This window comes from Anneissia japonica, unplaced genomic scaffold, assembly GCF_011630105.1.
Source record: "Anneissia japonica isolate Jap-2015-1 unplaced genomic scaffold, ASM1163010v1 scaffold376_len1572418_cov194, whole genome shotgun sequence".
Classification (NCBI taxonomy): domain Eukaryota; kingdom Metazoa; phylum Echinodermata; class Crinoidea; order Comatulida; family Comatulidae; genus Anneissia; species Anneissia japonica.
The window spans coordinates 350,889-366,674 of NW_022741166.1; the positions used below are offsets into that span (position 1 = coordinate 350,889).

Below are 15,786 nucleotides of genomic sequence, written 5' to 3' on the forward strand. Positions count from 1 at the left end.
TCATTTCCTCTCGCTTTTTTCTGCTAATTGTAAACATTACGGTGTCAAAAGAAGTGGAATGATGAGTGGTTGAAATGGCAGCTGTTGCTGTAATAGTGGTCACTATAGCAAAAATTTGACCACTCGGGAATAGGAAAACAACACGATGATCACAATTGAATTAAATTAATTATAATAGTAATGGCACCATCCACATGTGGAAGAAAGAATCCAAAAGCTTACAGTGTTATTTTGAACCACTGGTAATGCCTATTTTTGACACTTGATCTACCCACACACTGATTGAATCTCACACTTAATGTAATATCAAATTCCAGACTAATATAAAGGAGGCAATATTTGATTTAATATTTTGCCCTTTGTTAGAACATCATTCAAATGATTAAACAAATTTGTCAGATGGAGACCATTAATCAAAGAACGAGAAGTTAACTAACTGATCTTTTAAATAAAATTAATAAATAATCTTTGATGGATGTGTGTTTGTGACCAGTACAGAAAAAAATAATTAAAGGAATTAACAAAAGACTAGTATTATAGTTGTTCTAGTAAGCCTAGTCTCTACTTTACATAATATGATTTTACATAATAGTGTTTTTCACTTGCAAAAGCCTAGAATGATATAAATGTGTACCTTGGCTGACTTACAATTACTTTCAGTAAAAAAAGTCAAATATTGGCTTTAAATTGGGCTTGCAGTTTTGAAAATAGCTTTTTGATTGACCATCTATACAAATTAAAAAGGGCATGTTGTCATTTTTAAAAATTATTATCACTTTCTTGAAGTTTTAACCTTTTTAATTGCCAATAATATCTATAAAAATTGATGCAAGATAAGTATCTTTATAAAATGGTCAATATTTTTATTGCTCACTGATATTATATTACTGTATTTGTTTTCAATTAAAAATTACATTTTAAATTACTAAACTTTACATTTTTTTTTGCATGAACCCAAAATTGACTGGTAAATTATGTTGTAAATATCTGTAAGTTAGCAATTTTTTTAAAATGTTTTTTTAGTAAGATTAAATAATAAGTTTTATTCTGTTAAGTACCTGGAATTGATGTATGATTGTTTTATACTAAATATTTTTTTTCCCAAAATACTTGAAAAAAAGAAGAAAGGAAATTAACCACCTGGGCACCTGGTGTTTCATGGTCAGTTTGAATTGAATTGGAAGCAACTTCCTTTGTATCTATGTTCAGGATGCAACGATTTAAACACCTCACTGATACACACTACTACTATTAGACTTCACATGCATAATTCATTATTTGATACAGTTTGGTTGCACACATCTCAAGTTCAATATGAACTACTAGAAATACTCGATGATAATTTCTCTCATGTGATATAAAATCCATGTGCATGCATGCGTAGAAGTTTGTGAGGTAACACGTTGGCAACGTAGTAGTCAATTCAAAATGGTGAACTATATTGAAACTGTGCAATGGTAAGCTTAGGCTTGTCTTTCGGTTGCCTGTGATTTCTGGACGGGCTACATGAAGCATTTAATTCTCCCTTTTGGCAGAGAATGTCTCTATAATTCTGTTTAGCATTGTCATAACGAGAATGGTTATAATAAATAAAATAATAGTATTGTATAATCTTTCCATACAGATATAATTTATAGTATCAAAAAAATGTTTTCAGCCCCTGTCGTGGAATAATGTGCACAAGAAGCTACTATAACGCCTTTTTACGGTGGCTAGGTAGTCACGAACCATGTGTATACGCAATTTGGCACAATGATGCTGCGAGTTATTGTGTATTCTTTTACCTCTACCAAAAAGACACATTAATTTTTACCTCATTAGTAAATAAGTATTTTGATATTGTTTTTAAATACCAGTCTTAGGGAGTGGAGTTTTAGTATTGAGAAAAAAAAAACCCTGGTGTTTTAATTATTCAGAACTTTGGAATTATAAGACAAGCATGCCATGCTGTATATTGTTATTTCTTCTTTCTGTTATTTCATTATTTATATTATTTGATTTGTTTTAGGATAATGATATCCATTTACTATTACTTTTTTATTTAGTGTAAAATTTGCATTGCCTATTAATATGCATTTGTCTTTTTATAAATTTGATATGTATGCCTTTTAATATTTATGAATTCTTTATTTAATATGATATTTTTACATAGAGTTTTTGTACCATTACTTTAAATGTTTTTTATTTGGAATTATTTGAATTTCAAAGGAATTTTGTAAAGATGTCGGGTACAATTTAGTGATTTTCTTTTTAATCAATGTCTCATTTAAATGCTTTGAACAATTTCTAGGTGTACTTCCCAAATGATGTATATTCATTTGTAAATAAGAAATTGAATTAAGTTCGCTACTAGCAATCCATGGCTCGTACTCATGTAAATATATGGATTAAATGCTTAGGAGTTACTTTACAGTATTGTTGTATTATATTCTAATTAACATAGCTGGAATAGTCACCCTTCATAATTAACATTATGTTGTACCCCTTCTAAGTACAGTAGATCTCGTAATATTAAGGGGACACCTTTGGATCCAAAAAAAATGTGTCCTTTTAATAGGGGTGTCCTCTGAGTAGGGATTGGCCATAGTGTTAAAAGACTTCATGGCTGAAAAATTCCCCCTTAATAGAAAAGCAGTGTCCCAAACGAGGGTTTCTACTGTAGCTTCAATGGATCCAATTAACTTTACTATACAGTACTCTATTCAATCAATCAATCAATCAATCAATCAATCAATCAAATAAGCTTTACTATACTATGTTGTGTCACTTTTCTTTTTACAGATGAGGGCAAGGAGGAATTGATGAATAGTATAGCAAAATTCCAAGGCAAACGAATGAATGAACAGAGAATGCACGTAGCCTCTCTGCCTGGTCTGCGTGGAAAGGATGAGGAACTCCTTAGCAAGTTAAAAGAGGCATCGTCAGTTCCCGACGACGACTTTTTTGACATGTTGATACGCTGTCAGGTTGGTATTTGCAGTTGGATCAAGACTGTTTGATAATCTTATTTATCTAGGATCATCAAGCGATCCTATGTATACAATGTAGTGATATCTTTCGAGTATGTCTTACTGTCGTTAGTCGCCTTAGGCTGTGTTGCCACGGCAATTGAGAGATAATGTTATTAAAATAATCAGATAAGAAGCTACTGTTTGCGCATACACTCGATTTAGATTGATGGATCACAGTGCTTGCAGTCTAAGTAAAGTTTGACCTTTATTTCTATTTACAAGAATTTCAAGGAAACTACTTCTACAAAAGTAATATTTTACCTTACAAGTGGGAAATTATACGCAGATAGGAGTCGGAGACGAAATCAGCAACATAGGTTGACGTGTTTATGAAACAAATATATTTCTTAATTGAAAAACATATATTTCGTTCTGTCTTTAAGACTTCATGAGCATTAATGAAGTTGCAGAACATTTATAATAATATTATTATTATAATATATATGATTATTATGCAGATACAGATTTCATTAATGATGGTAATGGTAAATGTTCTGTAGCATAGAGAAGAACAGTTTACTATTGTTTTACCTAGTTTTATGGAACCAACAATGACTGGTATCAGACCTCCGCATTGTGCACTAATAGTAGCGAAAAGTTGGCCTCAGTATAATGATGGCATAATGAACTATAATCAGATTATTTAATCGCATTTGAATGAATGGGATAGTTTATCAGATAATTTTGATTCGGTTTGCTGTCCATCACGTCCTTCTTCCAACTGAAATCTTTATTAGGATATTATCAAATTGGTTTTAAACTATTATTTTATGCTGTGGAGCCATAGTACTATCTAGCAGACTTCCTATAGTATTCACGTAAGTGGATTAATAATAATAATTAAGATTGGTATAAACAAAAATAAAATTCACATTTTTATAAAGATCTGAACTAACAGTAAAACTATACCCCACTGGACACCATTCCATGACTTCCATGGTATCGGGGCAATGATTTGCAAATGTAATTGTAAAAGTTAAGGATTAAAAAGGTGACTCTTAAGCTGGGCATGCACGGCATCGTACGACAAATCTCACTCTGATCCTTGTGAACGTTAGACGACGCAATTCCGTGTGCGGATTGTCATTAAAAACGATCCATTACGGACGTGTCGTGGCGTTACCGTTGGGCACAGTGTGTGTCTGGTTTAAGGAAAACTCTTGGATGAGAATAGGCAGGCTATTCCACACCTTTGGTACAGCAACAGAGAATTCTCTTTCACCATACAGTATGTTTAAATGGATAAACCTATCGAGGATAGATTCAGATGCCGATACCTTTATTTTCACAACACACAAAATATCATACTATAATAATAATAATAATATAATATAATAATAATAATATAATATTTCACTTTTTAAGAGAAATGAAATTTTGGCTTATTTAAAGATTCCTACAAACAAAATTATTTATGAAGCCCGATGAAATTCCTTCAACACAAATTAATGTTGTCATGAAATTCTTCTTCCTTGTTGCAAAATGTAATACAAACAAATAGGTAATATAAATAGGTAACACACTTTTTTATATATATGAATAGAATGGACATAAATATATTTAGTTAACAAATAAAGCTAAGTTTGATTGGGAGATGTGTGATTAAGATAGGTTGTATTTTTTAAAGATCTGTTACATACACAGATGACTGTTGGCATGAAATTCTTTTGTTTCTGCTAGACGAGTCATGAACTCTTCTGAAATTGCCAATAATGAGTATTGTATTGCATAATCCCTTCAAATTTCCTAATCAAAAAATTGTTCTATAAATTGTCAGGTTGGTCAAATTTCATACCAATTCTCTTAGTAGCCATCTTAATATCTCTGTTTTAATAGTTGTTTAGAAATTTTCACAGAGCTCAGTATGAACTGGCATACAATGATGATGATGAACTTTAGGCAAACGTAATTCTCACAGCATGTGAGGGAACCATGTTAGCTAGTGAAGCTAGATTGAAAGATGGAATTAACTAGCTTTGGATATATATACATTTACAGCCAGCCTAGATTAATTTCTATACAAGCTAAAAAATTAAGTAGTCATTTTTTTTACATTTTTTGACAAGAATAAATCATTTAGGGGAAAATAAACTTGATAGAATACAGTACTACTTTACATAGAATAATTCATTGAAAATTTTTCTCTACTACTATAATGTAATAATGCTTTGTAGAAAAAAGATATTAATCCTTAGTATGAGCTGTGTTACCTATCATTAAGCCTGTTGATTTATGAATTGCTATAGTAATACCACAGTGGTTTGTAGTGTTTTTTTTTTTACATAATGATAATAATAATAGCAGAAATTATAATGTGCCAATTCGGAAGTGTATCAAAGGCACTTAAAACAACTAAACAAGATATGTACTTAAAGAGCACAAAAAAAACTTTGAAAAGTACAGTAGACCCTTAAATTTTCTGGTACAATCAAAGGATGATTGTATTAAAAGTGTCTGTAAATACATGAAAACTGAATGACTTTGATCTATGTTTTATTAGAAGTGTTTTAATTAGCAATACAAATTTTAATTGAAAACAAAATCTAGGTTTTTCCTGTATTTTCCCACAGGTAATACATGAATATTTTTAAAATTCAGATCAGAATTAAACATTTTTTTTTCGGTTGTAATGATTGGATTAATATAATGTCTGGATTAACATAATGACATTATTTTAAGAATACTTAACATAAATTTAATGTGCTCTTCATCATAATTATTGTATACATACAGTTCACAGAAATAGATGTTATTAAGAAGTCTGTAATTTCCAAATATTGAATTAATATGTTATCGGAAGTTGCTGAAACAACTTGCTTTCTATAAATAAATTTTTCTTTATTGCAGTAGTTTTCTTAATTTATAAATATTAATACATCTAAACTATATCAGTTATCTTGTTTTCCTATTGACTCAATGTAAAAGCCACAGCAACCCAATTAGCTTTCCAGGGAAATAGAAAAGAAAAATGATCATTGATGCTGTATTCATTTGGTATGTGTTCCTGTGACCTAGTTTTCACTGGCATCAGGGATGTGCAATCTAGTTACATATTCATTCAGGCATGGTTTTCACTGGTCTAAGGCATTTCAAGCAAATAGTCATCCAATCTGCCTGTTTGTTTTTGATTGTCCTGTGGTGTTTGAATTTCAAAAGTACAGCACTAGACTCACCCTGCACTAATTTAATACCTTTAATATTGGTATGTAAAAGCACAACCGTCACGTTAGATAGTAGGTTTAGAATATTTAGGAATTTTTTTTTTTTTTTTTTTTGTAGTTTTTTAATATTATATAAATTATTTGAAATTTTTTAACAAATATATAATGTTTAAACTTATTTGTATTAATGTACTTGTTTAATAATTAACTATTACAGTTATATAATTAAATTTAATTTCAATTCAATTTTTGTTATTGCTACCATCTTGGGCCAGTATCCGCACAAGCACAACGAAACACAAAAAAATTACAATGCAATGGTAACTATGCATCATAGGGTATGGACGTCACTCCACTAAAGTTGAATGACCTGCATACCCCACCCTAAATGAACTATACTTTACATACCAGTAATGCTTTTTAAAACAGAATACAGTTGTCAGAGAAGGAGTTGGTCTTCATAAAAAAGAAGATGCCAAAGAATTTTATTGACATGCACAATTCTTAAATTTTGTACGAAGTTATAATAAGAATATAAGAACCTTAAAAACAAAATGAAAAATAAGGTAATGAAGCAAATAACTCGCAGCATCACTTTAGTGAATTGTGTACTGGCATGGCCCATGAGAAAGGTGGGCAATACCACCCGGGCAAAAACCAACCACAATAGACTATACCATTGTTAAAGTGGCCCCACCACCCACCCCAAATAAACAATGGTATAGTCCATTGTGGGTGGTTATTGTCCAGGGTGGTTTTTGTCTGATTTCCGGCCCATGACTTTTGTATTGATCTTGAACCAGCTTTAATGCTAATGCTATATAGTTAGTGGCCACTCGACTCATAAAAAAAATACCTATATTGATAGTAAAAACTATTTACAAGATATTACATCATCGTGGAATTAAATTTGTACAATCTGACTTAGTTAAAAATTTGGATGATGTCAACCAATCAAATATACTATACATCTCTGATGTGAAGGTCAATCAAATAATGTTGACTCTTAATTCTAATTATAACAATTAAACTCCTAATTGGAATTATATCAATTAAACTCATCTAGCTATTCTTCCCTGCCTATAAGATAGAGGAATAATAATATACCTTATTAGAGTTTTATCGTGCTATAATGATGCGATGCTATAATGATATAATGATGTTTGATTGAAATAGACTGGTAATTCTAGATATTGTTTCTTTATAAATGTATTCATGCATTCAGTGAGTTCTGTCTGTAGTATTAGGCTCTGTCCAGGCTACCAAATTTTATGTGACAAGTTTGTGTGATGTAATATAATATATGGGCATAATGATGTCATGTTATACCCATATATGGGTATTATGATGTATTATGATGTCATGTTATACCCATATATGGCCATGATGATGTCATGTTATACCCATATATGGGCATGATGATGTCATGTTATACCTATATATGGGCATAATGATGTCATGTTATACCCATATATGGGCATGGTAATGTCATGTTTTACCCATATATGGGCATAATGATGTCAGGTTATACCCATATATGGGAATGATGATGTCATGTTATACCCTATATGGGAATAATGATGTCATAATATACCCATATATGGGCATGATAATGTCATGTTATACCCATATATGGCCATGATGATGTCATGTTATACCCATATATGGGCATGATGATGTCATGTTATACCTATATATGGGCATATCACATTTATTTGTCATATCAAATATGATAGTGTTTACAGAGCATTACTTGCTAGCATGGAAGTATGACATTGAGGAATTCAGTGTGAGCGTGATTTCTTCTTCTTCCTTTTCTATGGCCAACTGGAGGTTTTGGCCCAACGTCTTGTTATTGATTTTTATTCTCACTAGACAATCAGCTTATCAAAAAGGACCAGATCCCAAGGAAGAGCACTTGAGAGCAATGCCCTTCATAAAGAAAATAACAGTAATAGCAACAACAAAAAAAATAATTAAAAAATAATAACAATAATTATTTGGAACAACACACTTTATTTGTATGACTTTTTACCACTGAAAACAAATAAATTTACAACAAAAAAAAACCCTGTTATTCAACTAATATGCTAATTAATAAAAAAAATTACGTAACTAGTTTTGTCCACCGACGGAGGACGCTATAAATTGTAGGCCTATGTCAAGTGTAGCGTTTAAGGGATAGTGGTTTCATGGTGTCATAAATTCCTGTCTGAAATTGTTTTTAACTCACATTTTTGCATATTGAAATTAAAAAAGAAATGCTACAAGCTCACTCTTTATCATTATAATCAATTCTTTGGTTTCAGAGCTTTTAGTGCACAAATTTTCCAGTTACGAGCATTATATTATGATTAAATTTATTGTACTTCTAATTATAATTGATAATATTTTAATACATATTATAGATGTATGCCATACATTAAGTGGTGATTGTTTAGTGAAAGATTGGATTAATGCCTGAAAAAATTGCCTGATGACTGCAAAGCCAGAAGGCAATTTTTTGAATGCATCAATTCATCCAAGTATGAAAATTGTCTCTAGTGCAAGGAAATACATGTGTGTTAATTGCATTAAACACCTACCCTTGTCAACAACATATTCTTAGGCCTAGCCCTAGGTGCTTTAGGAAATGGCAGCAGATCTGTGGTTCAAAATCGTTTAGCCTCATCACATATCTAGGCCAAACCGAAGAAAATCTGATAAAGTATCATTGAGCTTTTAGAATAATAGCCCATTTTTGTTGTCTGTTTCTCTGTTTATTTCATAGAGTAGGAATAAATTGCCTTAAATACTGCTCTTTCATTAATTTTGTTCAGTTTCTTTCATTTTCTAGGTTCTACAATTTCTAAAGCCATTTTTAATATTGTAACTATGCCTTCCTTGTGCAAGCAGAGAGCTAAATATAGAAACAAAATAAATTTTTCATGATAGCTAATGTATAAAGAAATGCCCCTTGGCTTGCGCGCAAAAACTGTATAATAGTTGAACATTTATAAAGGTTTCAAGATAGGAAATTAATGTTGAAATGTAAAGTAATGATTAATAATAAACAGCCAGCACTTTACAGACAAGTGTGAGAATAACAAGTGTTTATGTGCACACAATGCACTTCTGGATATTTATTAAACTTATAATTGTTATTTATATTATGAGTACTAGTACAAGTGGAATATTGATGATTATCGACAGGTAGTACTTAAAGATTTACTGGAAAATAAACATGCTTTCCTTGTACAAAATGCACGTCTTCAGATATAATTATAAGAACACTTTGCCTACGGTGGTTGCTGTCCTCCACGTAAGAGTATGAATGGGTTCCTTGTAGCTATGAACATAAATGTTCTGATTATGGAATTCTCTCGCAGGTAGCTGGCTGTATATGTGTTTTGATAGATATTTGATCCGATCACAAGAGCATAAATGTGAAGTGCAAAGATTTCGTTGACAGGATTTGCTCTGCTCTACCAGACTGGCATATTAATTGTGGATTTTAGAATTTTGTTGATACTATTTTTGAAGTAAATTTACTCCTTCAAATATAAAATTATCTTTGTAATACAATTCAGGCTCATTTCTTAATTCATGAAATATTGATAATTTTTGTATGAAAATGAATATCAATATAAGTATAATTAATTATTTTTGATATACTTTAATTTATTTTTGATAAAATATTTGTTATATGAATCAATAAACATACCAGTAATGAAATGTTTTTCCTTCTTATCTATTTCTTTTGTATTTCATGAAAATAATTAAAGACTGTACATAGATTTTTTATATCAACAACTCATCTTTGTATAATCACATTTACTGTATTAATAATAATATTTATTAATGATTAAACAATTTTCTTTTAGGGTACAAGGATAGAAGATCAACGTACAGATGCCCCTGAACGCGTGCGAGCTCCCACTGTACCTGATGAAGACTTCTTCTCACTAATCTCTCGTGTACAATCACAGCGATTAGAAGAACAGAGGTGCGATCTTCCAGAGTCATTGTCACGCGATATGATTACAGATGAGAAATAGGTACACATCCTTCCTCGGTATCTATATGATACTTTGCAATTTGTAAAACTCATATGAGAAAAACATATTTTGCTATATAAAAAAAATAAGAAAGCGGTGGTAAAGTAATAACTATGTAGAAATGAGAAGTAACAGCTTGAAAAATTATATGATGTTTTATATCATGAACGACGTCCTGTTACGATAATTTCTGACAAAGGCATCAATTGTTTATATTACTATGTACATAATGCGAGTGTGATGTGTATTTTATTTTATGTTGTGTATTCATTTGTTTGTATTATATTTTGTCTACAAACATTCTTAATTTGTGCCATTATAATTCATTCCATTGATGTGGAAATTTTATCAACTGTTTGCAGGTACTGTTCTTTGATAGTCTGCAGTTCTTACCAAAAAAAAGTGAGGGCGTCCTTGTAAAGATGGTGTATTTTTTTCTATAAGGAGAATATAATATTTTAAAACCACCTACACATTTTTTCTAATGCATTTCCTCAGATCATCTTTTTTTTAATATTTTCATTATGTAATATTTCACCTTCATGTGTAATATTGATTATTTTTCTTGATAAACCAGTCATATTTGTTTGCTATTTATTAAGTTGGTATTTTTATGGATTAAGTTGTGATTCAGTGTTTTGTTGATTAATTTCTAATCACAAATTGTTTTTAACATTCTACTCATACCATTGCTGAACAATTCCAGTTGTCAAATAATAATTTGAATAAATTCATCCAAAAACAATGAACAAACAATAATAAACAATAATAATTATAATAGAACTTCGGATCATCATAATCTTTATGATTATAATTATTAACTATGATGATGAGGAGTTATGATATCAGAATTAAGATGATAATCATGGTTATGATCATGTGTTATTATGATTCTTATTATCATTTGTACATCACATGATTAAAATTATAGGTTATTATCAAAAGTTATTATTTTCATGATACAAAATATGTATTATCATGATGATCGCCATGCAGTTATGTTATGATCATCATGAGTTATTATGATTACGATGACCATATGTTATGATGATAATAATCACATGTTATCTTATTGTGTTATTGTGATGGATAATTGTCATCGACAGCAGCATAACAAATAATAGTTAAGATGTTTATAATATTGGTAGGGAAGACAAATGTGATGTCTTTGATTGATGATCATGATAATTGAGACACAATCTATGCATATGCCTCACAAGTCCTTTGTTTGAATATAGACTAAGATCATAATCACTGCAGCCATGTCTGTCTTGTTTAATCTGTAAGTATCAAGAATATTTACAATGCATTGTGGAATTGCATCAGGTATGGCAAAAAATAATTCGGTCATGTAACACGTATCTTATCTCCAGTTTACTGTCTAGTCCTACAAACAAAAAGTATGTCCTGTTACATTCCACATAACTTGTCTCAGTTGTAGCATTATGTAGGACTGGTGTCATCCTCTTTCTTTTAAGTGTGGCTGTCACTTTGGCCATTTTGTATTCAGAAAACGTTTTAAGTGAACATGAAGACATCACCAATTTAACACCTCGTTCTCACAAAAGAAGAGTTTTTACACGTAATATATAAATATGTGACCCTCCACTACATAATCAAGTATTGTTGCACCTCATGTCAAATTATGATAATAGCTAAAATATTAGTTTGATATATCTGACAAATACTGTAGATAATAAGTAATCTATGAAGCAAAAGTTCTAGATAGAAAAATTGAGAAAAAATATTTGAGAATAATCACATGTAAATTTTGACTTGTTATTAATTCTATAGAAAGATGCAGCCCTTGTGCTAGTAACTAGGACTTTACATTGATCTTACTGAAACCAAGTGACAACCTCAAACCACACTGAAGAATTACAACAAATGAAACAATTCATATTTACTTTCAGAAATACGTACAGCCTCAGCATTAAAATTTGTCACTAATAGAAGGGAGACATAATAAAATAAAAAATTTATATTTTTATCTAGTTTACAATATATCTATAGTTGAGGCTGTTCTCATTGAGAGGTTTGGAGCAAATTGAATTATAGAAGATTGTCCTGCACCAAGATCTCACCCATTAACATTTACTATATGTACAACCGGTCACTCGCTGCAACGTACTCGTACGACAATCCAACTCCAATCCCTATGTATTACACTCGCAAAAATTATGAATGAAATTTTAACCAATTTTCAGTTGTATTTTGGTGTATCTTGTTTTACATTTTTGTGTTATACTTGTTGTACATTAAGGATCATTTGTATAATGTTCATGTTAAAACTGTTTAAGATTGTGTTATGTATAAAATTTTGATTTACTCAAATCAATACAGAATACAATTAATTATTAATTAAACCACTAATATAATATTTTAGAGATATGTATGCATAAATTAATTAATTTAAAACTAGATAAAGTGTAAACTTCATGACAACATTTATTTTTTTATTTTGTCTAAAATTCATGGCGTGTTCACTTGTATAAAATGAATTCCAAGTTTAGTAAATGAGGATTGTTTAGAATTTTTTTTGTGAAATTTAAGTTCAGGTGTTGAACCAAGGATGCAATTGTTGTGTAATTGATGAACTTTATATAAAATACATATATGTAAAATTTTAATTCCATTCATATATGTATTGGTTATCTAATATATATTATGTTAATTCTTGTAAGTATAAAGTTAATGTATGCTATTAATACATATTTTGTTAATGTGTGTTATGTAATATATATTAAGTATTTTATAATATAATGTATGTTGTATGTTGTACAATATACATTATGTTAATATATTTTACATAATATATATATTGTTGCATGTATTTTATGCCATGTTTATTAAATCATGTATGTATATTATTATTATAATTGGAGATGTATGTGACCGAATGTAGGTGGTAAAATAAAGATGGTTGATGTTTGTTGAGGATATGCAATATTATGTATACATACACGTGATATAATAGGTAATAACACTTGCACATACATTCTCTGAGGTATATTTAATGAGTATCTGCATTGCCCATGCGTATATAACAAATGTGATTCCAGATTTATTTATTTTTTATGATTATAATGACCAAATGGCCATTTTGCCCTCAATTATGTTCACAAGATTGAAAAAAAAAACATTTTATAAAACATTTGTGACAGGCTGTCAAAGCATAAGTGCACCAGCCGAATTTCAATTGCTATTACTGTACAAATAAGCAGTTTTCTGTTGCATTTTTTTTTTTTTTCTTGCAATAGAAAACTTAATTTCTAAACTGTTTTAATGAATTTGTTTTATGTGAGAAGATGATAGTCGTAATGATTGTAAAACACCGCAGTTTGTGTTTGCCTTGCGAGACACATGTATATCTAGTAATTTTAGAATGTATCTATACATAAGCATTTTTTAGCGAGGGAATGTGTGTGTAAACGTGCTTGTCTGCGTGTGTGTGTCAATTAATTCACTCGTAAAATATTGAATTCAAATTGATTTGGAGGCAAGAAGATTAGAAAGGTTCTTGGAGCATAATTTGCATCGTGTATGAAATGTAAAACCTCGGTAATTCTAATTTTTATAGGTAGTAAATTTTAAAGTTGTCTAGATTGCTTATGGACTTGTATTTTAGACAGCCTTAAAAACTACAACAATTCACCACACACATCTTCGCGTGTAATTTTCACGTGTCGATGTGTGTAATTTGTATGTGTCTATTTGGCTTGCAAAATCTGTATGTAATTTTGTTGAATCTTCATGAAAAATGTACAGATTTTACTTACCGGTAGGCTTTGTTTAAGTAAGGAACCCAATTTACATGGCAAAATTCAATGCACCTGTGCCCAACTTCTTCCACGTAAACTGGGTGTTCTTGCTCGAGTGTCCCTGTCAGGGCAGTACATAGTTATCTACACCATGTGTGGCTAATAAATTATGTATTGATGTACATGATGTAAATATATTCAAAAGGATACATTACCGATGATATACCACCTCCATTATATTTTTTTTTTCTGTTACAATGTTCTGATACATTTATTATCTAGTACTGTATATCATTTCAATCGATTTATTAATTACTGTGTTTTTTAATACACCACCTCCAGATCTAATAAAATGCCATCAAAATGGTTGTATATAACCTGTTAGATATTTCTTTTGTGTTTTATTATTTATTATGTGTTGCAAACAAAGAAGTTGCAGTTACGATACATCATATTCATGTGAACACTCTAACGACGTGGTAAAACGCGCGTGTAGCCTACTGGTATTTGAAAACAAAGTTACGAGCTTCATCGCCAAATCAAAACAGTGGGAATTTTTAAGAAGCGCAAGGCCTAATGGTGAATGCGAGATTCATTGTGACGTCAGCTTGTGCTGGAATACCCTCTTGTTTCCATTAGTGTATTAACACAAACAAAAAAAAAATGTTGAAAAATTAAAATGGAAGATTACATACAAAACTAATCTCTAACATCCCATTTTCTGAGCATTGAAAGTTCAAATACACTTTGTTTCACAGTGTATTGTTCTGTTATAGCCTTTGAAGGCATTATGTGGTCTGTAAACAATATAAACAGCGGAAGAGCAATTCTGTGGTACATCTACAATTAGAATTTGTATTTTTTCGTTCTGAGAATTGATTAAAGGACGAAAGAGTGCATTACTGCCTAAGTGATTCACACCCTTGCGCATGCTAAAATGCACCTAGACGCCGTGACGTTACTCCATATTTTATCACAAAACAACATTGAGTTTAACCGGAAGTAGGACACTAACTGGCAAACTTTTGCAAAAGTTACAGCATTTGCGCCTGGTTTGTGTAGCCATAACATCAAAATATGAAAGTATTGATGATCTAAAAAATTTACTGTGCTGGCATTCGCACATTCGCCCTAAATATTACATATTTTAGTTTCAAACATTTTGTTTATTCTTTGATTACGTGCAGAAATTAAATGAAAATGTACTCAAGATTGATTTCACCAGTAAATCTAGCTTACAAAAATATGTACGTAAACATAACAGTCATAGAATGGACTGTAAAAGATTAACGTTACGAAAATCTACTGTTATTACCCTATCAATTAAAATGACCATTGTTCATTCTGTTCTTGAATCCACAGACTATAATGAACTTTCAGATTCTGACACAGTTCATGGTGTCACCGGACTTAAATGACCTGACTATTGTGTATTGATTAATAATACAGTTCTAGCAGGTTATTTTTTTATTGTAAATTTTTGTGTATATTTGGTTATATCGGCCCACATAAGTTTTTTGATATATTTATATATATATATATATATATATATACTGTCTCTTATACACATCTAGATGTGTATAAGAGACAGTATATATATAGATTAAAAGGCAGAATACTGGAAAACAACAATGCTGTGGGAAACAATGGCTGGATCTCAGTAGAGATACAAAAATGATAAGCAACAGCTAAAAAGTAAACGTAAGTAAACAGCCAGCCGTAAGTAAATACCACACATAGGCTAGGCCTGTTCACACATAGGCCTGTTGTATATTAATAATAATGCTCACAAAATCTTTTCCAAATATCTGTCTAA

The 15,786-nt window shown here is 30.5% G+C and overlaps 1 protein-coding gene across 3 annotated transcripts in view; it reads left to right on the forward strand.

Moving 5' to 3' along the window:
• LOC117118613 (G-protein-signaling modulator 2-like) overlaps positions 1-14,358 on the forward strand; it is a 92,030-nt gene extending 77,672 nt beyond the window's left edge. For 2 of the 3 annotated variants that reach the window (XM_033263248.1, XM_033263251.1), the window contains exons 14-15: positions 2,782-2,966; positions 10,036-14,358. In XM_033263248.1, coding sequence (XP_033119139.1) covers positions 2,782-2,966; positions 10,036-10,209 — 359 coding nt within the window. In that variant the 3' untranslated portion in view covers positions 10,210-14,358. The remainder of the gene's footprint in view (positions 1-2,781; positions 2,967-10,035) is intronic. The other variant, XM_033263250.1, reaches the window with a different exon arrangement.
• Positions 14,359-15,786: the final 1,428 nt, after the last annotated feature.